General features: G+C 43.2%; 1 protein-coding gene across 1 annotated transcript in view; it reads left to right on the top strand.

The window, feature by feature from the left end:
* coil (coilin p80) overlaps positions 1–27,968 on the top strand; it is a 36,627-nt gene that overhangs the window by 3,755 nt on the left and 4,904 nt on the right. The window contains exons 2-6 of the mRNA XM_083649330.1: positions 9,327–10,163; positions 10,207–10,318; positions 13,384–13,473; positions 17,289–17,336; positions 19,065–19,134. Of these exons, the coding sequence (XP_083505456.1) occupies positions 9,327–10,163; positions 10,207–10,318; positions 13,384–13,473; positions 17,289–17,336; positions 19,065–19,134 (1,157 nt within the window). The remainder of the gene's footprint in view (positions 1–9,326; positions 10,164–10,206; positions 10,319–13,383; positions 13,474–17,288; positions 17,337–19,064; positions 19,135–27,968) is intronic.

Genomic DNA, 27,968 nt, shown 5'->3' with positions numbered 1-27,968 from the left:
AAAAAAAAACGTTTTTTTTGCCTCTATTTTTTTGGGTGGGCTGAGACTATTTTTGGGTGGGCTAAAGCCCACCCAAAAACGGCCTAGAACCGCCCCTGGGCGCTACAATACACACAGCTCATTGGCTGTTTGTGTCACTTGACCTGTTAATCACCTGTTAATTGATTACAATCACCTGTTATTTTCCTACCAAGATGGCCATGTGGTGATACTATCAATAAAAGCCACTATAATCATAAATAGAAATAAAAGGAAGGAAATGGCATTGTGTTGCTGTAAATCATTCCCAACCTTTTTCATATTAACTCATTGAGTGCCAGCCACTTTTGGAGAACGGACGCTCCCAGTGCCAGAGTTTCAGAGCGTTTTCAGTGATTTCTCGAGGCCCACAGAATATTGTGTGATATTACTATGTAAACACCGAACACGCACAAAGAACGATGAGACTCTCTTCTATCATCTACAAAAAAAAGTTTATTGATCCCATTTTCCGTTCTTTAGTTATGAGCCGGAGAAGATAGGCTGTTTTGAGCAAAAATACACGTTTCAAATTAGAAGGTGAGATATTCCGCCTTTTGTGAAAAGAAGCATTTCAAGCACATTCACTGAGTCTGAAGATAATATTTTCTGATGTAGTGATGTGGTGTAGTTGTGTGGTGCCTGCGTGCCCCACCCCCCTCTCCCCCCCTCAGCTGCAAACTCCTCCCCACACTAACACACAGCCTAACACGCATCCAGTCTATTTTCGGACCGCTCCGTTTTTTTGCGCCGGCTCCCAGCGCGACACGGAAATGCCAAACCGGACTGCAGGGAAAGGTTTGGCCCTTCGGCGTCGGGTGCTGCCTTTCTGGCGGCTAATCGTGTGGATAAACTATGCAGACAGACAGACAGAGGAAGAGGGGCTCAGTTGTGGGAGCGGATTGACTGCTGTTCGCAGCCAACTTCAGCTGCAGACAGATCAATCTATATGGCTCTGGCTGCAGCATGAGCGGTTTCTCTTTCATCACGGAGCTTTTTCCTGCTGTTTTCCGGACCTTTCAATAATCTGGAGAGCACTGTCGCCACCTACTGGGTCGGTAAAATAGGTTATACACCTTCAACATGCCCCAAAATTTTACAGGAGATGGATCTGGCTTTGATCCACGTCCCACCGTCAAAAAACGCAATTGACGAACATACTCATCCTTGGCACTCTACGTTACTAAACGAAATGACGAACATACTCGTCCATGGCACTCAATGAGTTAAGAATGACTCAGTTTGTCAGTGCGACGTTGCCGTACGAGCTGTGCACCAGAGCTGCACAGTGCTCACTGGAGCAGAACGGCTCTAGGCTCAGCTGACAGCATTGCAGAACCCAGCAGCTCTAGAAACACTAGAAATGTAGTAGAAATGGTCTTAAACTGTCAATATTACAGCAACACTCAGCCACAAAGAAAAGGTTTCAAGGTTTGTTACTGCATGAAGAAAAGCTGATATTCTGTCTACTGTTCCCTGAGCCATCTCAGCGCTACGCTAATGCTAATGTTACTAACGGCTAACATAGGTCTGACTGCCTATTGACAATAAGAGTGCCAAAGTCACATCCTCACCCTGTCCATGGGATCTCATCTGCCGTTCATTTTTCCATAGACCTTGCATAAAATGCTTATAATTTTTTTTACTTGGTTAAGCCAAGCGATTCAACTATATCAGGTGAGATCATGTAAAAAAAAAAAAATCACTTCATAAGGTGGCCAAGAGCGCCATCTATCGCATGGTGGTGAAAAGATGGGTTGACGTCTAAAGACTTCAAAGGCAGGGAAGCGTTGTCTCTTAACACATTCACTGCCAGCTGTTTTTTTTTTTACTGTAGGTAGCTTCTGCCAGAGGGGTGTTTTGAGGATTCTGGCTCATCTTTCAAGACCTGAGGATTCTTTTCTGCTAAGATTTTGTGAACACAAAATATCTAAAAAGAACTAATAGAATGTGTGCTTTCTCTGTCTAAAAGAGTTAGTTTGTAGAGTTAGTAGTTATGTAGGCATTAGCACTTGAATACAGCATGGTTTCAGCGTCTGAAAATTTAAGCTGAGATAAATAGCTTTTTGTGAAATTCGATAGAACAGTCACTTTAACCATTCATTTTTGGCATCAGTAAGACGTCAGACATCTAAACAATAGTTTTGAACAGTAATTTCCTCCATAACAGCAGGAAACACCCCTCTCCTTCAAACTCCTCCCTCCGTGTGTGTTCTTCTTGGCTGCAGCGGGCGTGTCACAAGCTCGTTTCTGCTGCTGCTGTAACCTCGCGTCACCAGGCTCACTGCTTTGCTGCTGCTCCTGTCTGCTGGCGGCCGCTGGGCAAGTCTGGATGGGCTCGCTCGTTTCTTGGAGTTTCGGTTGAGAGCTTTGATGAAGCTTTTGCGATTCTGGTCTTATTTATGCTGCGTGTTTCAAAGTGTGTTCCACCCGTAATCTATTATGCAAATTTGCAATCCCTCACCGCCAGCAATCAGCGCGAAAGCGAAAGCGTTTTCGCCAATCCATTCTACAGTATGAGAATGGTTTCATCGCGCGTTCCCCTGCAGTTTTGGCTCTGCTCTTTCTAGTCTGGGAGAGCACTGTCGCCACTTAGTGGGTCGGTGGAATTGGTGGCTCCAATATTTATATAAGAGATGTAAAAGGGTTAGATGCACATCCCACGGTCAAAAAAAATAAAATCTTTTTTTTTACGTATTAACACGTTCACTGCCAATGACGTATTAATACGTCAAAAATAATCCAACGGTTGACTGCCAACGACGTATTAATACTCGATTTTTCTTTTTTTTGACGGTGGGACGTTGATCTAACCCTTTTACGTCTCCTACACCAGAATTGGAGGTATTGAATGTGTATAATCTATTTTACGGACCCACTGAGTGGCGACATGTCTCTCCACAGTAGAAAGAGGCGACCCAAAACTGGAGGGAAAAGCGAGGAAGCCGTTCTCATACTGTAAAATTGATGGCGAAAACGCTTTCACTTTCGCGCTGATGCACAGCGGTGGCAACGGTGGGGGGTTCCAAGAATAGATTGGATGCACACTTTGAAACACGCAGCATAAATATGACCAGAATCGCAAAACCTTCATCAAAGCTCTCAACCAAAACTCCACGAAACGAGCGAGTCCACCCTGACTTCCTCAAACAGCGGCCGCGCAAACAGGCACAGCAGCAGCAGCAACTTCGTTGTGACACGCCCGCTGCAGAGCCAGGGAGGCAGGAGGAGAACACACACGGAGGGAGGAGTTGGAAGCAGAGGGGGGTTTCCTGCTGTTATGGAGGAAATTACTGTTCAAAACTATTGTTTAGATGTCTGAAGTCTTACTGATGCCAAAAATGAATGGTTAAAGTGACTGTTCTATCGAATTTCACAAAAAGCCGTTTATCTCGGAATAATTTTTCTGACGCTGAAACCATGCTGTATTCAACTGCTAATGCTTACATAACTACTAACTCTACAAACTAACTCTTTTAGACAGAGAAAGCACACATTCTATTAGTTCTTTTGAGATATTGTGTGTTCACAAAATCTTAGCAGAAAAGAATCCTCGGGTCTTGAAAGATGAGCCAGAATCCTCAAAAAAACCCTCTGGCAGAAGCTAACTACAGTAAAAAAAAAACGTCTGGCAGTGAATGTGTTAACACGTCATTGGCAGTCAACCGTTGGATTTTTTTTGACGTATTAACACGTCATTGGCAGTGAACGTGTTAAAAAGGTCCAATCCGTAAGTTTTGGGGGGAAATAAATGTTCACAAAGTGTTTTTTTACTACCAATGAGTAAATGCTCCGTTAAGTAACTTAAAAAATTAGCCCAGCCATGTCTCTCTGCGTTCAGCCATTCAAAAGTGATGTCTGTGTGATTCTGCTCCTCGCGGGTAGAGATTTAAAGTGATGTCTGTGTGATTCTGCTCCTCACGGCTACAGATTTAAAGTGATGTCTGTGTGATTCTGCTCCTCACGGCTACAGATTTAAAGTGATGTCTGTGTGATTCTGCTCCTCACGGCTACAGATTTAAAGTGATGTCTGTGTGATTCTGCTCCTCACGGGTAGAGATTTAAAGTGATGTCTGTGTGATTCTGCTCCTCACGGGTAGAGATTTAAAGTGATGTCTGTGTGATTCTGCTCCTCACGGCTACAGATTTAAAGTGATGTCTGTGTGATTCTGCTCCTCACGGCTACAGATTTAAAGTGATGTCTGTGTGATTCTGCTCCTCACGGGTAGAGATTTAAAGTGATGTCTGTGTGATTCTGCTCCTCACGGGTAGAGATTTAAAGTGATGTCTGTGTGATTCTGCTCCTCACGGGTACAGATTTAAAGTGATGTCTGTGTGATTCTGCTCCTCGCGGGTACAGATTTAAAGTGATGTCTGTGTGATTCTGCTCCTCGCGGGTAGAGATTTAAAGTGATGTCTGTGTGATTCTGCTCCTCACGGCTACAGATTTAAAGTGATGTCTGTGTGATTCTGCTCCTCACGGGTACAGATTTAAAGTGATGTCTGTGTGATTCTGCTCCTCACGGCTACAGATTTAAAGTGATGTCTGTGTGATTCTGCTCCTCACGGGTACAGATTTAAAGTGATGTCTGTGTGATTCTGCTCCTCACGGCTACAGATTTAAAGTGATGTCTGTGTGATTCTGCTCCTCGCGGCTACAGATTTAAAGTGATGTCTGTGTGATTCTGCTCCTCACGGGTACAGATTTAAAGTGATGTCTGTGTGATTCTGCTCCTCACGGGTAGAGATTTAAAGTGATGTCTGTGTGATTCTGCTCCTCACGGGTAGAGATTTAAAGTGATGTCTGTGTGATTCTGCTCCTCACGGCTACAGATTTAAAGTGATGTCTGTGTGATTCTGCTCCTCGCGGCTACAGATTTAAAGTGATGTCTGTGTGATTCTGCTCCTCACGGCTACAGATTTAAAGTGATGTCTGTGTGATTCTGCTCCTCGCGGCTACAGATTTAAAGTGATGTCTGTGTGATTCTGCTCCTCACGGGTACAGATTTAAAGTGATGTCTGTGTGATTCTGCTCCTCACGGGTACAGATTTAAAGTGATGTCTGTGTGATTCTGCTCCTCACGGGTACAGATTTCCTGTGACGTTCTGCGAGTCTAGACAAACAGCAGTAATGTGACCGATGTCGGGGGGGAAACTAGATTCGGGGCTGTGTTTTCCATTCATGGAGAGACCTTGCGTTAGCTTGTTGTATTTTTAGGTGCTGTGATATTGTGGTTTTGGCCCGGCTATAGATAGTTAGCTTAGCTGCTTGCTAACGTGGCTATGGATTTACACCCAGAAGCTCTGCTAATAACGTTACCGTTTGTGTGGATAATGCAACAGTCGCAAATACGCCTAACGTTACTACCGTTGTGCTTATGGTCATGGGACATTGTTTGACTGACTGCAGTAACAGATCTGTTCAGTTTGGTCAGCTAACAGTTAGCTGCTGAGGCGGCCTATAACGTTAGCTTGCTTGCTAACTCATACAGATAATCGATTAACACCCAGAAGCTCCACTAATAATGTTACCGTCTTGTGTGGATAATGTAACACTCGTAAATATGCCTAACGTTAATACTGATATGCTTCTGGAACATTGTTTGCCCCTTTTTTAACTCTGTCCGCATATGACATCATCTGCCGGACCAGACCAGACCATATGTGGACAAAGTTCCAAAAGGGGCAAGACCATTGTTTGACTGTATGGGGAGCAGGCTATTTCGTGGCCAGGGCTCAACGTTAACTTTGAAAAGTGGTTGCCGGGGTGGCAACCTGGCAGGAGCTTTTGGTTGCCCAAATAAAAAATATGGTTGCCATTTTTAGTTGCTTTATATTTTGAGTAATTAAGATACTATGCAATCATAAGTCGGCTTAATAATGATGTGACAGAAAAGTAAGTATAATAGCCTATAATATAGTATAATCGTATACTATGTATGCTTGTAATTAGGGAATATTTTTATCTTATTACAGCACTAACCCAGCACATTTTTCTCTGTTGATTTTTTAAGGGTAGGTTAGGACTAATAGTTGTTTTGCAGCTAAAGTGACTGCAGTCTTGTTTGATTTGCTGTTGGTTTTGTTGTAGCATGCAATATAGGCTATTATATTTCTATGTAATGAAATGCATATAAAATACATTTGAAGTGGGATATATTATGAAGATGTATAGAAATATAATATCCAAGACATACATTAGTTGTGTAAGCTCTATAAGATGTTACATTTCTCTCTCTTTCCCTCTCTCCCTTCACTGGTTGGCATTGAGGGTAGAGCCACAATTTATGTCAAGTCAAAATCTATTGAAAAAAGAAAGATGTAATCATTTGCTAAAAATATCATATATTTTTACTAAATGAAGTACTCTGTTTCAATATTTTAGCTTTAAATAAAAATAACTAGTCTAGGTCTATTCACTGCAGCCTTCCTCCCTCTCTCTCTTCCCCCGTATATGGCAGTTCACGCACTACAGTAATATAGGAGGTATTCCTTCATACAACAGCAGTCAAAACTAACAGTATTTGCTCCCACCTCTTTTCTCAAATAAAAGAATAACGTTAGAGCAGACGTACCTCCTGCACACCTGATCTGACGTAGCTCGTCAGTCGCCATAAATCAGATCCGTTCTTGACTTAAACTACGGCAGATGAGGTAAGGGTGTAAAGGGTTCCTCATTTCTCAGCACATAATACGCGTAGTTAAAAAGTGTTTTAAGGATCTCTTAGTTGGCTGCATTCTGTACTTGCTTTGCAGTTATAAATAAATTTCAAGACCCCATCGCCACTTCGAGCTGTGACCGATTACATCAGCGACACACATTTAACTAACACTTACTATACATTTTGAGTTTGAGATTGCAAAACTAAACAATGTTAGTTTGCCATAACTCCTATGCACTGTATCAATACAACAGAATTCAGGAAGGAATCAAGCTCAAGAGAATAAATTGAGTGACTAACCCAAAGGCAAGGTTTATTTAAACTGAAATATATATATAAAGTATATTTATAACAATAACATGCTCAATGGCTCACTCACTCACTCATGCACACAACAGTGTTTCCCTGAGGATCAATCTGGTGCACTCTGAGAGCTACCCCCCCAGGTATTTTCACATGATCAAATCTGGCCCCCATTCAAAAAGGTTTGGACACCCTTGCCATATACAGTCTCATATCACAATATTGATATAAAAAGGTAATATTGAGTGCCAGAATCAACCTCCCAATGATGCAATTTGCAGAAAAAGATTAATTTCATTGATCATCAATCACTGCTTTCAACGTCTTTCTGATATCAATGTGATATAGATATAGATATATAGATATGTTTTATTTTTACAACCAGATCACCCTATTGTTTTATTTTTACAAGCAGATCACCCTATTAAACCCTATTAGTGCCTCCGCACTTTTAAACATTGTTTACAGACGGACTATGTAGCGTCCATCCCTGTCAGCAACGTAACGTAAGCAAAATAACTCCATTTCGCTCTCTAGACCGGACAAGACCGCATGCACTCACAGCAGCCATGTTTGTTGTGTTGAAGCAGCCAAGCACTGAATGAGTGAAGGAGAGGAGGGGGGGGGACGCCCACGACACACCCACACGGACACACTGTCACATGCATGTAATGTTACATTATTTATTTTAAAAGCACGCAAAATTATTTTTAACTCAGCGTAAATGAACGTCATGAAAACACATATATTCACACCGAAAAAATAACACATTTAAAGGGTCTTTAATTTGAAATGTACTTAAGACTTTTCTGAAAAAACTATTGAAATTCAATACTTTTCAAGGATCTTGATTTTCCCTAAATTGAATTCCCAACTTTCAAGACTTTTCAAGACCAAGATACCCTGAACTAACGTTAAAAGAGCATGGTGACGCGAGCCGGCCGCAGCAGAGCACAATACAGACAGGACAAACCCCCCACTCTGAACACGCTCTAATGTAATCACAATGGGAGATTTCTGCATTGAGGTAAACACGTTACATTGTTCACCAACTTGTCCTCTAGAACGCTATTAAGTCAGTTTTTCATTTTCGTTTGAGATTTTTTCGTGATTCTTGTCCAAAGGTGCAGTGCACCATGTAATAAAAATCACCCTCTGCTTTTTTCTCTCGAGCGCGCGACTAGAGCTGGGCCACAGTACAAACACAACATTCTCCCTCCTCCTCTCTCGCTGCCATTGCTCTCTGCACAATCGAAGTGGTTGAGTGGTTCTCAATGTGGGGTCCGGGGACCACCAGTGGTCCTTGAGAGGATTCCAGGATTCTCTGTTATCTCTCAACCTAATATATATTGTAGCCCGGTGGACTTGCCGTAGCGGAGTGGCTGATCCGGCCAGAAGTGTATCGGAGTGCTGAGCTGTGATTAGGCAATAAGAGGCACCTGTTGGCAATCCGCGGCTGTTAGACTGGGTTTGGTCGCCTCCACGAAGGGCTGGGATCCCGCACGCTGGGGTACACGTTGCCCCGATTTACTGTGGCTGGACTCAGCTGCATTTAGCAGTTACAGCCAGTGGCATATTGAGCAGCTTGCGAGGCTGCCACGGCCTGACGACAGCGTGTGCTGTATTTGGGGTGAAGTCCCTGCCGTGGCCCATGTGTTATGTTGAAGGCAGCATCATTGTTGGTTTACAGTGTGGGCCACTGCCTTGGTCTGTTTAGATTTTCTTTTGTTGCTTTAATTGTTCTACTGTATTGCCATCTTGCTGTCAGCCAACCTGTATTACTGTGCCTAGAGCTGTTTTAATCAACAAACATATACTTTTCTCTATAATAGACTTCCATTTTTTATATAAAACTGCTTCATGGTATATGTGCCTTAACGGTGTCAGAACCTGCGTTCTGTGGTATTCAGCTGCCACAATATGGAATTCTGGACAAAATCATATCTGGGCTACATAAAAAAAAAAACATATTTGCATCTGAGAGATCAAATCTCATCATGGGGTCCATTGCCCCAATGTGAACTAAATTAGGGCTCCTTAAAGAAACAGGTGCGAGTAAAAATGAAAAAAGTATAAATAATAATACTGTAAGAGTCGATCTTGATAATAAAAACCATTTTTCAAAATTCGTTGCCCATCCCTACTCCCAATCGCATTATCTGGGTGTGTTAGTCGGACTTTTATAACTTCAATTTCAGTTGAGCTAACGTTAAGCTCGAGCTAATGTTTACAAGTCCGGCTTTAGGCGGACTTACGCGATAATTAGATTTAAGTGTCATGTAAACGTACTGATTATGTTTATAATAACTGTAGTCATATACATTCCTGTGCTTTATTTGGCAGGGTGAAGGTGGACAGTCTGGCCCAGGTGAATGGGCAAGGCAGCCCTCCAGACGCATCCAGCGACATCTCCAAGAAGAGACGGAGACGCACAGAGGAGGACAAGGAGTCAGCAGAGAACGGAGTGAGCGTGGAGTGGAAGGGGGGGAAAAGGAAGAAAAAGAGCCAGGAGGAGCCAGGAGCCCCGCAGAGCAACGCTAAGCAGAGAAAGAAAAAAGAGAAGAAGAAGAAGAAAGAGAAAAAGGCAGAGGAAAACTGCCCCACTGCCATCCCTAAACCAACTGCCACCCCCAAACCAACTGCCACCCCAAAAACAACTGCCATCACCAAAAAAGCCCCGTGCCGTGTTGAGCAGCCTCCAGCAGCTAAAGCAAAAACACAAAATGTCTCCTCTTCAGATTCCAGTGACAGCAGCAGCGAGGAGGACCAAGCTCCCCAAAAACCACCTCCCAAAACTCCCTCCTCCACCCCTGCACCCACCAAGCCCTCCTCCACCCCTGCACCCACCAAGCCCTCCTCCACCCTTGCTCCCACCAAGGCACCCCCAAACACCAAACCACACCCTCCGCCCTCCTCATCCTCCTCAGACACAGACTCTGACAAGGCACCCAGCGAGCCTCCATCCACAAACACAGCTTCCATGTGTCCCAGAGGGGGAGTGAGCAATAACCTCTCCGCCTCCAAACCTCAGCCTTCTCCTCAGCCCGCACACAACCAGCCGGCCAGGGCAGCGGCACCACCTCCTGGACAGTCCAGGCTCAGCTCGGACAGCGAGGAGGAGATCAAGCTGGTGATCCGGCGCCCAACGCAGCAGCACGGGTTTAGGAGTGAGCCACAACGGTCCCAGGGAGAGGGGTGAAGGGAGAGGGGCTCCGGGAGAGAGGGAAAGGGGTGGGTGGAGAGGGCGTGGCAGGGGGCACAGTGGGGACTTCCAGTTCAACTATGAGCCATCCTTCCAGAATGATTCACTGAGCAACAATTCTGTGATCATCCAGGTCTGTCTTGTTTTTTTTGTACCTTTAAGCTGGGCTTAAATACACTGTAGGAGTTTAGATATGTTGTTGTTAAATCTCATCCCCTACTGTACGAGTAAATCATCTGCGATGTGAAGCCAAAGATCAGAGTTATGTTCTCACACTGTACGCTCCCGACTGTCAAGCCGCGTCAAATAGAAAATAAAATGGCTTGTTGGCCCCCTGTGGACATGCAAGTCAGCAGCACCAACAAACCAACAAGCTATACTTACAAAGAGCGTTGGATAAATCGGAACAAAAAATTGGGCAGCTGAAGGTCAACAGCCTTTTCTTGCCAGCCTTTGTCTCATTCTGATCGGTCGTGATAGGAGCAAACATCAAAGAGCATCGTGTGAATAATAGACGGTAAGAGGTATGAAGCATAGACAGTAAGAGGTATGAAACATAGACTGTAAGAGGTATGAAGCATAGACTGTAAGAGGTATGAAGCATAGACAGTAAGAGGTATGAAACATAGACTGTAAGAGGTGTGAAGCATAGACTGTAAGAGGTATGAAGCATAGACAGTAAGAGGTATGAAACATAGACTGTAAGAGGTATGAAGCATAGACAGTAAGAGGTATGAAACATAGACTGTAAGAGGTAAAGCATAGACAGTAAGAGGTATGAAGCATAGACTGTAAGAGGTATGAAACATAGACTGTAAGAGGTAAAGCATAGACAGTAAGAGGTATGAAGCATAGACTGTAAGAGGTAAAGCATAGACAGTAAGAGGTATGAAGCATAGACTGTAAGAGGTAAAGCATAGACAGTAAGAGGTATGAAGCATAGACTAAGAGGTAAAGCATAGACAGTAAGAGGTATGAAACATAGACAGTAAAAGAGGTATGAAGCATAGACAGTAAGAGGTATGAAGCATAGACAGTAAGAGGTATGAAGCATAGACGGTAAGAGGTATGAAGCATAGACTGTAAGAGGTATGAAGCATAGACAGTAAGAGGTATGAAGCATAGATAGTAAGACGTATGAAGCATAGACAGTAAGAGGTATGAAGCATAGACTAAGAGGTAAAGCATAGACAGTAAGAGGTATGAAGCATAGACAGTAAGAGGTATGAAGCATAGACAGTAAGAGGTATGAAGCATAGACAGTAAGAGGTATGAAGCATAGACTGTAAGAGGTATGAAGCATAGACAGTAAGAGGTATGAAGCATAGACAGTAAGAGGTATGAAGCATAGACAGTAAGAGGTATGAAGCATAGACTGTAAGAGGTAAAGCATAGACAGTAAGAGGTATGAAGCATAGACTGTAAGAGGTAAAGCATAGACAGTAAAAGAGGTATGAAGCATAGACAGTAAGAGGTATGAAACATAGACAGTAAAAGAGGTATGAAGCATAGACAGTAAGAGGTATGAAGCATAGACAGTAAAAGAGGTATGAAGCATAGACAGTAAGAGGTATGAAACATAGACAGTAAAAGAGGTATGAAGAATAGACAGAGGTATGAAGCATAGACAGTAAAAGAGGTATGAAGCATAGACAGTAAGAGGTATGAAACATAGACAGTAAAAGAGGTATGAAGCATAGACAGTAAGAGGTATGAAACATAGACAGTAAAAGAGGTATGAAGTTGCCACAGCTAAACCAGCCTGGGAGGCACATCTATGTCCAGGCACAGTGCGAGAAAAGCATTGACAAAAGGCGCTGAGTGGGGAATGTGTTTCAGCTGTGTGAGTGACGATGGCTGACCAACAGCCGTTTGGGAGCAGCTGATTGGTCCTTGCTTCCCCCTGTACGCAGCACGTCAAATCACGCCGGACCAAGCTCAAATTCACCCCGACTCTAAATGAGTCGTGGGGCTCACAAGTGGGGTCAGAAACGGGCTTAACACATTCACTGCCAGACGTTTTTTTTTTACTGTAGTTAGCTTCTGCCAGAGGGTTTTTTTGAGGATTCTGGCTCATCTTTCAAGACCCGAGGATTCTTTTCTGCTAAGATTTTGTGAACACACAATATCTCAAAATAACTAATAGAATGTGTGCTTTCTCTGTCTAAAAGAGTTAGTTTGTAGAGTTAGTAGTTATGTAAGCATTAGCAGTTGAATACAGCATGGTTTCAGCGTCAGAAAAATTATTCAGAGATAAACGGCTTTTTGTGAAATTCGATAGAACAGTCACTTTAACCATTCATTTTTGGCATCAGTAAGAGTCAGACATCTAAACAATAGTTTTGAACAGTAATTTCCTCCATAACAGCAGGAAACCCCCCTCTGCTTCCAACTCCTCCCTCCGTGTGTGTTCTCCTCCTGCCTCCCTGGCTCTCCAGCGGGCGTGTCACAACGAAGTTGCTGCTGCCTGGCTGCTGCCTGTTTGCGCGGCCGCTGTTTGAGGAAGTCTGGGTGGACTCGCTCGTTTCGTGGAGTTTTGGTTGAGAGCTTTGATGCGATTCTGGTCATATTTATGCTGCGTGTTTCAAAGTGTGCATCCAATCTATTCTTGGAACCCCCCACCGTTGCCACCGCTGTGCATCAGCGCGAAAGTGAAAGCGTTTTCGCCATCAATTTTACAGTATGAGAACGGCTTCCCCGCGCTTTTCCCTCCAGTTTTGGGTCGCCTCTTTCTACTGTGGAGAGACATGTCGACACTCAGTGGGTCGGTAAAATAGATTATACACATTCAATACCTCCAATTCTGGTGTAGGAGACGTAAAAGGGTTAGATCAACGTCCCACCGTCAAAAAAAAAAAATCGATTCTGAAAACGTGTTAACACGTCGTTGGCAGTCAACAGCTGGATTCTGAAAACGTGTTAACACGTCCTTGGCAGTGAACGTGTTAATTGGGACAGTGTATGCTTGGTTTGTTGACCGTAGCAGAGGTTTTTGAAATGTATGCATAAAAAAGCACACATTTGTGCATAGAAATTCACCTGAATGCAGGAAATGAAGTGACCGACACTCAAAACCTCATGGGGGAGGACCCCCACATTGTTTAGTGCACATGTATACACAGTTAATGAATGGATTGCATGTGTGTCATCACGTATGTGAAATAACAGCAATTGCTTCCTGCATGTGCCTGTCTGTAGAACGGGGATGAAGCTGCCCCCAGACTGGACTACAGCTCCATGCCACTGCTAGCCGCCCCTCCTCAGGTGGGCCAGAGGATCGCCTTTAAGGTAAGACTGTCTGTCATGTCTCTGATCCACTGTTTCCCACATGGCTTTGATATCAGAACACCGCAAAGAAGTCAACCTGTTACTAAAAGTCAATTAGTTGATTCATCAGTCGAAAGACCCGTGAGTCGAGCTGTCATCTCCCCCCATCTCATTTCCAATCTTAATTTAATTTGTTAATTTATTCTTGTTTAGATTTATATTTTTTGAGAAATAGGCTAATGAACTGTACAGCCTAGCTCTAGGCATTGGATATGTCATTTCAGAGCAGCGCCAATGTCTTATTTGACATTGTTTCATTTGTTTATTCATGTAGGTTCATGTTTTAATGTTTAAAAGTGGAAAAAAAAAAAGGCTGTAAGAGCTCAATTTAAAAAAGAAATATGTCCTGCCTGTCTCATTATTCAGACAAATCCATTATCCAATAGCCCGACGTCTGCAATTCAAATCTTGCATGATCAGATAGTAGGGGTGGGAATCACTGATGCCCCACGATACGATATTATCACGATATTGTGATATGTTGAGATTTATTACCTTTTTTCAACTGCAAATCATGTCCCAAAGGTAAACACTTTGTCAACATCTGTTTTATCTAATCAGATAAAGTTTCCAGTCTGTTCATCTCACTTCAAACATATTTATTGCAGCAAAATGGGATTGTCAAGCAGACAGCCTGACCAACACTGTCATAAAAACTGTCATAAATGTTGCATGATGCACTTGACGATACGATATATTGCCCACATGCAATTTTTCTTTCAACAATATCCTACTGTCTTCCAACCTGGTCACTTACAACAAAGGAAACCATAGAACCCGTAGCAAGACTCTACAACAGAGCATATAAAATTCATGGTAACTTTCCACCTTGGACTCACCACTGTACTGCACTCTCACACTCCTCTGCTCCAACTTTTCAGAACTATACAAAAAGTCTAGCCATTAAGTTTTATTTTATGCTAAGAAACAACTCCTCTCCAACACTTACAGCTCTACTCCCAAGACACAAGACAACACAAGAACGCATCACTAGATCAATCTCACATGCACTCATACCAGTACCGGCATACAAAAATAACTATGGACTAAGATCATTCTTCCACACATACACCAAAATTTGGAACGAGATCCCATTTCACACCAGAGAAACAACCTCTATCTCACATTTCAAAAAAGCTTACAAACAACAGTTGATGCTAGAAAACACCTGTATTCACTGATCCGTTTCACCCATAGGTTTTGGTCTCTGTTGGTGTTGTCTTTGTGATGATGAATGAATGAATGTCTGTAAATATAATTGTTCTTGTCAGGTCTATAATACTGTATGTAGTGAAATTGAACATGTTCTTGTATAATTATTTTTTGTTTAATGTACTGCAGAACAGGAACCTGCTGAAAACCAGTTTGTAACTGAGTCAGGCCAGTTAAATGTACATGTGAAATGTCATTTTTTATCCTTTCCTGTATAAATAAAGTGAACTGAACTGAACTGAACTGAACACAAAATATCACGATACTATGCTGTATCGATTTCCCCCCCCCACCCCTATCAGATAGTCTCTTATGGAATTTTAAATGATCAAAAATGTGTCCCCATCACTCTGTTGCATTGACTGTTAATGTGGTCGAAAATAATCACTGAAGATATTCTATTTATTTATTTATATTTTTGGGGCCGGTGTGCAGCATGCACAGCAGGGCCCCTACATTCGACTCTGTCGCCCAGACCATTTGAGCACGGATTCAGGTTCTAAATGTCTTTCCACACTCCAGTCCAATAGGTGGCGGCGCCATGGTCCTCTCCTCCACGCCCCTTCAGAGGTCTTGAAGAAAAACAAAAGGCAGCCATCTTTTTCCACCGCCTAGCCTATGGTAGCTGTTAGCTTTCCATAGCTCCTTGCAAAGAGACCATATCTCGGGAACGGAAGCATGTACAGACACGGGACTGGCGGCATTGGAAAGCTCGTCAAATTTTACATCTAGTAGTAGGTGCGTTGAAGTAACGAAATCAACGCTGAGCAATGTACCTGTTTTTACACATTTTTACATTAAATAGTTACAACATCAGATGCGCGTAACTCCTCGGAAAATGCCTTAAAATGCATGACATTCTTTTTATGAAGACATCTCCCGACATATATACTACCGTTTAAATTTGGTGCAATTTGGAGGCAATTTTTATTTTTATTTTTTCTTGTTCTAATAAATGTTTTTATGTCGAAGCCTTCTTCTTCTTTACCGCCACCTACTGGAGTTTGATATCAGCCAAATGCCTGAGGGGTGGGCGTGGAAACGAAGGCCACGCGAGCCCAGTGCATTGTGAGAAATGTAGGATTTCGGGTCCCCGCCTCCGCCCTTCCCCTCCACCACCCCCCCCCCCCCCCACACACACACACAGAGTGGATTTCGGTTGATATCTCTGGCTGTGAAGAACCAATTTCAAAAATTTCAACGGATTCGAAAACCTTAGGGGCGTGAGATTTAATATATATTCATATTCCCCACGGGAAAGCCATCCTTTAATTCATGAATATGCTACGTGAACGTTAGCAGGTACTTTAGCATATGCAGTAGGCTAAGTAATAGGCTATCATCTCATTGTTGCTAGGTATGTCTCCACTATATGCACTCGCGGAGTGGAGACATGAGGAGTCTTTGTTTAGAAAGAGCTGGGGGGAGGGGGGTGCAGGCAAGTGGAGTCCGTAGCAGTTGTATAACATAACACAATAGACAGGCAGTAATTGAAATGAGAAATCTCCATAACGTTACAGCGTATAATAGCGTATAATAACCAATTGCCCGAACGATTCATTAATATGCTACGTGAACGTTAGCGGTCCATAACGTTACAGCGTATAATAACCAATTGCCCGAACGATTAATTAATATGCTACGTGAACGTTAGCAGTCCATAAGGTTACAGCGTATAATAAGCTATTCTCCCAACGATTAATTAATTAATATGCTACGTCAACGTTAGCGGGTACTTTAGCCTATGCAGTAGGATAAGTAATAGGCAATAGGCTACCATGCACCGGCCCTATGCCAGGTTTCCACCTGGCCTTGTTTATAGAATAGTCGAATATTCGTATTGGACAGTCGAAGCGGATTCGACTGGCAAAATTCTGAGTCGAGGACATCGCTACCTGTTTCTAGGATTGATTTTTCCTTTAACAAACAATTGAACATCATCACAGGCCGTTTACAGCCATCTATTTGTCTTCCATCTATCCAGCTCCCTATAAGTATGCCAGCGCTAAAGAAACAGGAGAAAAGCAGTAGAATTGGTCCGATTAGTGCAGAGTCGATTGTGGAAATGAGAGACTGAACATCACAGCTTGAAATGCTTGAAAGTGCTGGAGTTGAAAAAATAAAGTACTTGAAAGTGGTTGGATTTATAAAGAGGTCCTTAAAAGTGCTTCAATTTAGCCTACCCAAATCCCTGAGTTTGAGCCTCATGCGCTCCGTCATCTCAAAATTGCTGGGCCAAGCTTGATAAAGTTGACTGTCACTCTCCATGCTGCGCTGGCTCATTGTTGCTGGTCAAGATTGCTTTGAGTTTATGTGAAGTGTTAATGATTCATTCTGATGTGTTAGCCTGACTGGAGACACATTTGCATTAGAGGACTTACAAGACTGGTATAATGTGAACATGTCTGTGAATTATTGGCCTGTAATTAAGACATAATTTGTCCTTAAAGTGCTTGACATATATCATTACAAAAGCATGGCAACCCTATCTTCTGCTAACACGTGTGTGTGTGTGTGTGTGTGTGTGTGTGTGTGTGTGTGTGTGTGTGTGTGTGTGTTCATAGCTGCTGGAGCTGACTGAAAACTATACACCACAGGTATCGGAGTATAAGGTGAGTCAAAATTGCAGTTCATCTGGATTTCTGCTGCATTAATCAAAATAATAAATATAGCCACAAGCAGTGATGATGGGGTCCAAGCATCCGTGACCTTGGGGTTAAATGTGAGATATAGACACCCAATAGTGCACAATTAGACAGTTGATATGTGCACAAGTGCACAAAGTTTGGTTGAGACCCAGTGACCTAGGGGTTAAATGTGAGATATAAGGTGCTTTCAGGCTGCAGGAACCTTTTCATAGTTCTAGGAATTGTTGGAGGAACTCTCCCCTTCTTGTTGTGTTCGCACCGCAGGAACTAGGAACCATAGTAGTTTTTAGAATGTCATTTAGAGGAACCGTTTTAGCTCCTACTTCAGGGTAGATACTTTCTCAGTACAAGAGTGAGTAGGGTTCAGCAATACATCGAAAAAAGCAAGCTCATTTTGGAGTGCTTCAAAGGCACGAAGCTTGGAATGAATGTAATTTCTGGACCCATAAGGAGTGCTTATGGGTCTGTAGCTGGCCGGGTCTACTTCCTCCTTATGGGTCTGTAGCTGGCCGGGTCTACTTCCTCCTTATTTAGACCCTGTTTTGAGCTGAAATCTGCACTGGTAGCCAGGTGGTGCAGCATTAATGTGGTGCCCACATTAATGCGTCCAGCCCCTGGCATTTTACTGCCGCATAACTAACTTGCTAACAGCTAGCTAAGCTAGCTATTAACATACAGGTGTTTTGTTGTGGCACTCTGTAATGTGTTACTGGTAACGTTAGATGAATTATTAATAAGGTCCCGCCGCCTACATCGACCAGCCAATCAGGTGTCCCGGCAGTATCTGTCCTGAATAAACGCAGTGGATGGGCGTGGGTCCAGACCATTGACTGTATATATATGGACGAAGTGAGCCCATTGGGTTTTGATACCAGAAAATGAAGCTCAAATCTCCTGCTTCCTGGTAATGAAAGGATTTTTCTGGAGCATTGTGGGAGATCTGGTACTGCGGAAGCACCGTCCGCCTGGCTTGTGTTCTTCTTCTTGTGTTTTGTACATCCATGGTGTGGGCCTCTAGCCTGTTAGCTGCTGATAAGCCTCCACAAAGTAAATTGGATTTCGAAATATGCATTATTTTTGATAAATTGGCCTCACAACGAGAGCAATACAGTTACGTGTGTCTACTAACATTATTAAAACATCATAAAGAGATGATGTTTCTTGTTTCTGGTAGTTTGCTAAATTACTACATGCTAATCTGCTAGCGAGCTATCTGGTGAGCTTCTTCTGCTTATTCCAATAGCTTTCCAGCAGACTAGATGCCTTACGGCACAGTGCTGCCTCGGTCGGAAGTATTACTGTTCTTATTTATCCGATGTATTTATTGTCTGTTAAACTCAAACCATAATTTAGAAAATGGAGGACATGAGAGCATGAAATTGATTATTCAGACCATAAACTAATTCGGAAAGTGTTTATTTAAGACATAGACCTAGAGAGAAGTTTGGTTATAATCACATTGAATTGCATGCAGTGCAATTTGATTCTGCAGTATGCACGCCGCCCCCCACTGGCCATTCGAAAGAATGCAATTTCCGGGTTGGTCTCAAACAGAGACACGCTGAATTGGGCACTGGTCCAGACCCATATGAACCAGTAAGGGGCTATATCATAAGGGGCTGGATACCAGGCTAGGAAAAACCCTGGTTGTTGGTGAAGAATGTCAGCTGACCACATGGCTCTGCATTTCAGGAGGGGAAGCTCGTGAGCTTTGACCCCACCACCAAACAGATCGAGTTGGAGGTACTCAACACTTTTCAAGGTAGGGATCATTTCACTCTGTTTCTAATCAACTCTGTTTTAAACAGGCTCAGACACAGGAAAAGAAGAAGAAAAAACATACATAATTGACATTTAGCATTGTAACGTGGTGCTACCAGCTGCATAAGGTGCTTATGTGCTTGTGAGAGATGTGTGCATAGGATCCTACTCAAGGGGTCCATGGGAAACCAAGCCGTTCATCACCCCTAACCTTAGTCACTAGTCATTCTTAACCTCGTCAAAGTAGGCCAGAAATGGGTCCCACATAGGTGAGAACCTTCTAAGCAAGTTGGCTCTCAGCAACCAGAGTCTCTCCATCTGTAAAACAGAAATCATGTTCATCAGCCATACTTTAAAAGAAGGTGAAGAGGACTTCCATTCCTTCAGAATTAGTCTTTTGGTGACAGTTGTCCCCAGTGTCAGAGATTGCTGCACAGCTGTAGAGAAGTTCAGAGAGGACTCCGAGCATCCAAAGATGGTGAGTTCTGCCTCCGGCTGAAGGGTTATTTTGTAGGCCTTAGAATACCAGTCAAATATTTTGTCCCAGAATCCCGTTAGTGAAGGGCAAAACCAGAAGGCATGTGATAGTGTGCCCTCTGACACCTGACACCTGTCACACAGTGGTGAGACAGAAGGGAAGATCCTGTGTAGTTTATGCTTGGAGTAGTGAAGACGGTGAGCAACTTTAAATTGGATCGGCTGGTGTCTGCTATTAACTGAGCAGAGTTGTACCACCACAGACCCATATAATGTCAGATAAGTCAATACCAAGTTCCCCCTGCCACACTTCTCTAATATTCTCAGTAGGGGTGCACAGTGTGGTCATTTTCACACTGGGTAATAAATACGTGACAACACCGGTGTTACCGGTAACATCGTATAAATATATTTATACCATGGTCTGGGGTGAATACTCGATTCTGATTGGCTGCAGGTGTCCATTAAAAGTGATATTGTACAGTGATAATGGACACCTAGCTAAATGGTCTGTTCACCGTTCATATCAATGCGCCATAGTTTCATCAGTGTTATCAGGAGAGCAGTTTGAGCTCTATACCCCCGTTAAGGGTTAATATGACAATTTGGATGTTGAGAAAAAAATTGACTCGGTCAAAGTAAGTATTTAAATCACCCTGTGTGCTCAGTTTATCAAAAATAACTCTTATTTACAATTTTGATTTTCGTTTCGGACGAGCGGGGGCGAGCCCTTAGAGAGAGAGGAGAGAGAGAGAGAGAGAGAGGAGAGAGAGAGAGAGAGAAGAGTAGAGAGAGAGAGAGAGAGAGAGAGAGAGAGAGAGAGAGAGAGAGAGAGGAGAGAGAGAGAGAGAGAGAGAGAGAGAAGAGAGAGAGAGAGAGAGAGAGAGGAGAGAGAGAGAGGAGAGAGAGAGAGAGAGAGAGAGAGAGAGAGATGCATGCATGCAGTGCGAGCCCCCGCTGCACTTTTCACTTCCTGAAACTCTTCGCTCTTAAATGTTAATATACTTGGCCAATACGTATCTATCATACAAAATAAGCAAGCAGCCAAACGGTAATGTCTTCATTTAGAACGCAAAACATCGTTAAACCTGCATTCCTGTGATGAAGTTAACGTTTGAGTCGGCTTTAAAACGGAGATTGGTGGAGGTGGAGGGACTATTTTATTTCGTGGAAGACTGATTTACAGTATGAATAACAGACATTTAGCCATTTAGATTGCTTTATTTATTACACATGGAAATATAAATGACTGGTCTTATTGTTTTGTTGGCAAGTGACCATGGTAATAGCGGGTTAATGCCCTTCGAGGTGTACATTATCACTTTTTAAGGGACTTCGCGGAGGCAAACCATCCTCGGCTTCGCCTCGACGGTTCACGCCTCCCGCGTCGTCCCTTTAAAAAGTGATAATGTACACCTCGTCGGGCATTAACCCTTACATAATATAATATTAAATATTAAAAGAATATAAAAAATAAAAAAAATCCTCAGCTGTCCTCACGGTCCAGTCAGTCAGCTCCTCTCGCTGCTGTGTTAGCTTGACGCTCACAGTCACAAACACTGGCTGCCTCACAATACTTGGCTGCATCCAACCTCGAGACAACTTTTCAGACCCTCCTGGAGACAATCTTTCTCAGAAGAGACTAACATTAGTGAACAGTCTGGAGGCTTTTTCTGACATGGGATTAACATTACCAGCAAGCAGCAGTAAGCAGGCAATGACGATAGCTGGGTAAGTCCCGCCAGCATCGATGCTAAGTTAGCAAAGTACAGCTGAAGCACATGGCTAATTAATATGGATGTTAACTCATTGAGTGCCAAGGACGTCGATCGACGTCAAAGTAAATAGTGACGTAGAGTGCCAAGGACGTCGATCGACGTCAAATGCGTTTTTTGACGGTGGGACGTGGATCAAAGCCTTCTGCATCTCCTGTACAAATATTGTAGCTATTGGATGTGTATAACCCGGGCATCACCAAATGGCGGGACCGCGGTCCGGGTCCGGACCCAGACGGTGTCCTATGCGGACCCAGACTTATAACTCATAAATCATTGAGAATTATTCACGTTTGACGGAGTGCTTCAATTTTAACTGGCGCAGCGTTTATAGACTTCACGGTACTAGTTCACCAGTGTCAGACATCACAGACCAATTGCATGTATTGATAATCGCATGTGATGCTACTCAGCCAATCAGGTTCGCCACTGGCAACCCATGTGGTGCTACTTAGCCAATCAGGGCCGCCGCTCAGCTGCTGCAAAAACAGTAATGGCGTCGCCCAGAGTCGCCCATTTCCAGAAAGATCAATGAGGAAAACACACCCATAAGTGCAGTTCTTGCAGAAATAGACTCAATAACAACAATTAAACACTAACACTATGCACCAGCGGAGTTTATCGCCGAAAAATATGTTTTCGTCGTTCTTCTGTGATGGATGGATTATTTTGGACTGCAAGTGGAGATGCTGATTGGCTGAAGGAGTTGTCTGTCAAGGCAAGTACTCCCGCCCACTGATAGTGAGATAACGTTATCAGGATGGTTCTACCAGGCTGGGCCAGCTGGGCTACACTTCTCTCATTGAACAAGAGAACGTGGGGGAATTGTTAAAATGTGCTCAGATAGTTTTGATTGAGACTGTTGAAATGTCAAGTGCAGTCAACTAAAAGAAGAAAAAGGGAACTTACAGTAGGCTACACTTTTTTTTATTTTTCTAAAATTAAGCTATGTATTTTACTTTTTCAATGCAGCCCTTATTTTAAAGAGAAAAGAACATGTATGTATTATTAAAGCACGTAATACCAGTTAAACATGAAAATAAAAAACACTTTTATTTTTTATTTTTATGAAATTATTTAAATACTGAATTACTTTATTTGAGTTAACAGTTAGTTGTTGACTACATGCAGATGTTGATATAACTATTAGGCTACTTCAATATATATGTCACTGCCACTGAATAGTCACAACAGTTAGACATTGTGATGTTCCGGACCCTTGCTCGAGGACATTTTCTCTAACTGGACCTTTTTGAATTTTAATTGAAGACCCCTGGTATAACCTATTTTACAGACCCATTAGGTGGCGACAGTGCTCTCCAGATTAGAGAAAGGTCCGGAAAACTGCAGGAAAAAGCCCCGTGATGAAAAAGAAACCGCTCGTGCTGCAGTCAGAGCCATATAGATTGCTCTGGCTGCAATCTGACGTTGGCTGCGAACAGCAGTCAATCCGCTCCCACAACTGAGCCTCTCTGTCTCTGCTGTATAGTTTCTCCACACGATTAGCCGCCAGAAAGGCAGCACCCGACGCCGAAGGGCCAAACCTTTCCCTGCAGTCCGGTTTGGCATTTCCGTGTCGCGCTGGGAACCGCCGCACAAAAACGGAGCGCTCCGAAAATAGACTGGGTGCGTGAGGCTGTGTGTTAGTGTGGGGAGGAGTTTGCAGCTGAGGGGGGGGGAGAGGGGGGTGGGGCACGCAGTGCACCACACAACTACACCACGTCACTACATCAGAAAATATTAGCTTCAGACTCAGTGAATGTGCTTGAAACGCTGCATTTCACAAAAGGCGGAATAACTCAGCTTCTAATTTGAAATGTGTCTTTTTGCTCAAAACAGCCTATCTTCTCCGGCTCATAACTAAAGAACGGAAAATGGTATCAATAAACTTTTTTTTGCAGATGATAGAAGAGAGTCTCATCGTTCTTTGTGCGTGTTCGGTGTTTACATAGTAATATCACACAATATTATGTGGGCCTCGAGAAATCACTGAAAAACGCTCTGAAACTCTGGCACTGGGAGCGTCCGTTCTCCAAAAATGGCTGGCAGTCAATGAGTTAACGTCCATATTAATTAGCCATGTGCTTCAGCTGCGATTTGCTCGCTCCATGATGAGACTAGCTACAGCAACTCCAGCTCTTCTTCTGCCTTTACAAAACAAACAAAATCTCAACATTGCAGCACAGTTCTGTTTAGCCAGCTATAGTTTGTCACAGTGCAGCCACACTGCAGCCCAGAGGGAGCGCTTGTAATTTACCCCGGTGCACGCTGAAACTAGCACGAGTAGGTGGAGTTTTTTCTTTCATTCTTCCTCCATAAAAATGAACGGTGTTACCAGTGGGCATGTTATGTAATCGGTGTATGCCCCACCACCGTGTAACACCGGTAACACGACTACCGTGGCAAGCCTAATTCTCAGTAATAATAATAATTGATTGGATTTATGTAGCGCCTTTCTAGACACTCAAAGCGCTTCACATATCAGAGGAGGGAGGGGGAGGGAACTCAACTCATCCACCACCGAGTACAGTAGAGGCTGTATTACGGTTGTCAAACAGACATACAAATCTAGAGATAAGATACTTGGAGTGAGGAGGGCTCAGCAATACATCGAAAAAAGCATGCTCATTTGGGAGCGCTTCAAAAGTATGAATCTTGAATTGATCATTATCTCTGGTTTGCAGGTATCTGAGCCAGTCCGTGCCGGACAACTCAAACTTCCTCTTCACTAGATCAAAATATGCAAAAATGACCATCTATGTATAGGTCTCTGATGGAAACCAGCCCCTAGAGAGAGCGGTCGGTATTCACTAAAGCCTTCATATCTCAGGCTCTGTAGCACATAGAAACATAAAATAAAAAGCATTTGAGAGCTTAACCATTTGGCTTTTCATATTATATTTGCCCTAATGTTCATTAAAACAATTTTTTATCTTTAACCCCTAAAAATAAAAAGATTCTAATGCATTTTAAGAAATGTTAATAATAAAGATTATGGCAAATGTAACCCTTCCAAATAAAAAGCTACGGGTTTAAGCTCTCAAATGCTTTTTATTTCATGTTGAAAGCTACTATAGAGGCTGAGGAAATATGTTCTGTTGAACCCTTGACAATTACTGCAGCAAGAGTAACGTTAGCGATCTCTGTTTTGCAGTCGTTGTGAAGACCGTGAAAAGCCCCGTTATCTAACAACCACAACGGCAGTGAAACAACTTATCCAGCTAACGCTAGCTAATTAACTCATTGAGTGCCAGCCACTTTTGGAGAACGGACGCTCCCAGTGCCAGAGTTTCAGAGCGTTTTCAGTGATTTCTCGAGGCCCACAGAATATTGTGTGATATTACTATGTAAACACTGAACACGCACAAAGAACGATGAGACTCTATTCTATCATCTGCAAAAAAAAGTTTATTGATCCCATTTTCCGTTCTTTAGTTATGAGCCGGAGAAGATAGCTTGATTCATCCAAAAAAAGCATTTTTTTTCTAGAAGCTGAGATAATTGGCCTTTTGTGAAATTAATCATTTCAAGCACATCACTGACTCTGAAGCTAATCTTTTCTAATGTAGTCACACCTCAAAAATAATTTCCTTCAATAAAACAGTTTAGGCCAGGGAATTTTGTTTGGCAGAATAATATTTTTAGCTACAACCAGCAGCGCTGGCCCCTGCGTGCGCTGCTGGTTGCAGCTTCTTGCTGGTTTTGATTTGCTGCTGGTGGGTATCGGATATTCTGGCTTGCGTTTGTCAATCCTGTCCTGCTGCCTGGGTCTGTCTGGGTGTTGCGTGCTGCTCTGCGTGCCCCCCCCCCCCCCCCCCCCCCCCCCCCCCCCGCCCCGCCCCGCCTCGCCTCAACTGCACACTCCTCCTCCTGTCTGTGGTGGCTCTCTGCTGAGTTTGCTGTGCGCACAGTGAAGGGTGCGGAACAGCCAGGCTTTTTTACAGCGTTCCGCGTGTGTTTGTCACCGGCAACGATGCTTCCAGTTGAGAATAATAACAACTCCACGGTGTGGATGTGCAGATGTGCTGTCGCAACCGACACGGAGCGGCTCAATTGTGGGAGCAGATTGGCTGCTGCAGGCACAGCTGCAGTAACGTGCTTCAGCATATCGATGCATACGGATGCGATGCGATTTCCGTTTCCATAACGACTTCTTCTTTGTTTTTTCCTTGCCTTTCTGTTATGTGGAGAGCACTGTCGCCACCTAAGGGTTCTGTAAAATAGGTTAGACACATCCAATAGCTATAATATTTGTACATCAGAGGCAGAAGGCTTTGATCGACGCCCCACCGTCAAAAAACGCAATTGACGAACATGTCCGTCCTTGGCACTCTACGTTACTATTTGAAATGACGAACATGTCCGTCCTTGGCATTCAATGAGTTAAATAACGTTACCTGATGTTGTAGAAGTCGATGCCTCTCTCAACGTTACAGCTGAGGAGGTTCTGCTAACGTTAGCTGCGGTGCGGTATCTGCTTCATTCACCCTCAACCTATCTAAGACGTTACAGTCTTCAGCATTTAGCTAAATATATCTTGTGTTTGACCATGCTTCCTCAAGTTTGAGGTGTTTCCCTGGCCAGCTTTGCAATTCACATCACAAATGTTGCAACCAGTGTTGTCTAAGTCTATCTTGGTAAAGTGTAGCCACATTTTCGGCTGGTCCTGTTTGTTGATGTTTCAGGTGTGTGACGTACTGACGTAACGCCCTCTCGCGTGTTGCCTTAAGGTTCCGTCGGAATTTCTATTTTACCCACTCTCTTCTATTACTCAGATGCGTTCAAGTACCGAAATGAGGTACCGTTTGATTTCATGTGAACTGATACTCGGTAGTACCGCCCCCTTTCGGTCGGTGCCTGTAAAAGTACCGAGTTCGGTACCCATCCCTAGTATGGACAGAAACATCTGGTAGATTTAAAACACTCCTAACTTGGTTTAGAATTCTGTCAGAGTTTTTTGTAATAAAACCTACATTTTGTAAAGTCCCAGGCCTCTCTAGCTTAGAAAATAACATGGCTGGTAGAGAGGAGCTGGCAATAGAGTTGGCCTCCATTTTCAGCCACAGGGGCGCCCCATGAGTTAACTTGCCAGGAGTCCCTTGCCGCCAAAACATTAGAGCCGGGAAGCCTGATTCTCAGTAACAGATTGATTGTTTAGAGTGGAGTGGGAACCCAATTCTCTGTAACAATTGTTTAGAGAAGAGTGGGAACACTGATCCTCTGTAACAGTTTGTTTAGAGAGGAGTGGGAACCCTGATTCTCTGTAACAGGTTGTTTAGAGAGGAGTGGGAACCCTGATTCTCTGTAACAGTTTGTTTAGAGAGGAGTGGGAACCCTGATCATCTGTAACAGATTGTTTAGAGAGGAGTGGGAACCCTGATTCTCTGTAACAGATTGTTTAGAGAGGAGTGGGAACCCTGATTCTCTGTAATGGTTTGTTTGTTTAGCGTTTGTCCAGCTTTGAATTCCTGACAAAATAGTGAGTGAATGCAATGCTGTTTAACAGCTGAGTCAGTCAGGCAGTCACCAATATTACGGCTGAAAAATGAAAATTGTCTAATGGCAGAAATCCCATCATCAAATCAACTGATCTTTGGCCCAAGGGCAATCTGTCGACCACAATTCTGCTATATAGCTCTTCTTGCTAACAGACAGTCAGGCAGACAAATGGAGGAGAATCGTGAACAACACATCCCAGTACTACACAACAACCCCATGACTGCTTACTTGTGGACACATGCACATCTTTCCTAGATCCTTTTCACTTTTTTCTGTTGCATATCATATACAGACCGTAATCCAGAGGTGGACCAATCCACCGTGGCTGTGCATAGCACGGCAGGAAGTGCACTTCTGCCACCAGGAGTCGCAAAAACACGTAGTCCGTCCAGGCTGTATGCCACATTGGTTTAATGGATGGATGGTTTAATGGATTCATCCAGAAGGAGGTGGTAATGCAACATTTTGGATGCCAACCGTCGTTAAATCAAACTGAAGAAGAAGAATGTTGAGAACAAACCATTTGTGTTGCTAGTATATGTCATGAGTGATTAATCTAATGTCAAGTGGGATTTGAGAATTATTGTATTATATTGTATTGTCTGTAATGGCTGTTGAAAATAAAATTCCTTCCCATAATAAAGCATACTCTTACTGTTAGGTGCTGGTGTGAGAGGTAGTGTACAGTAGTACTGTACGTTATTCATATTTTGCGTTTTTTTTTTTTGCATTCTGACAGGCACCTAACACGGTCACCTAATTTAATGGGTAAAGACACACTGACGGTAAGGATGGGTGAATTTCATTCAGGCGTGAACGCGGTCACCTAAATCAATGGCTAAACGATATTTCTTTAACTTTAACAGCCATTACAGACAATACAATAATTCTCAAATCCCACTTGACACAGTCTATGTGACTAGGCTGTGTGGGCTGCACTCATGCATGAGAGACGGCATATTCCGTCAATGTAAAGTAATTAACTGTGAAGACAGTCGAATTTCAGCCTGTGATACTGATAATCACTGAATTGACAAAAAAAAATAGCCATGATTGTTGTCACGTAACAGGAGTCAAAATATGA

This window comes from Poromitra crassiceps, assembly GCF_964638095.1.
Source record: "Poromitra crassiceps genome assembly, chromosome: 13".
Taxonomy (NCBI): domain Eukaryota; kingdom Metazoa; phylum Chordata; class Actinopteri; order Beryciformes; family Melamphaidae; genus Poromitra; species Poromitra crassiceps.
Note: the sequence above shows the minus strand (reverse complement) of the source record. Positions and strands in the feature narration are given on the sequence as shown.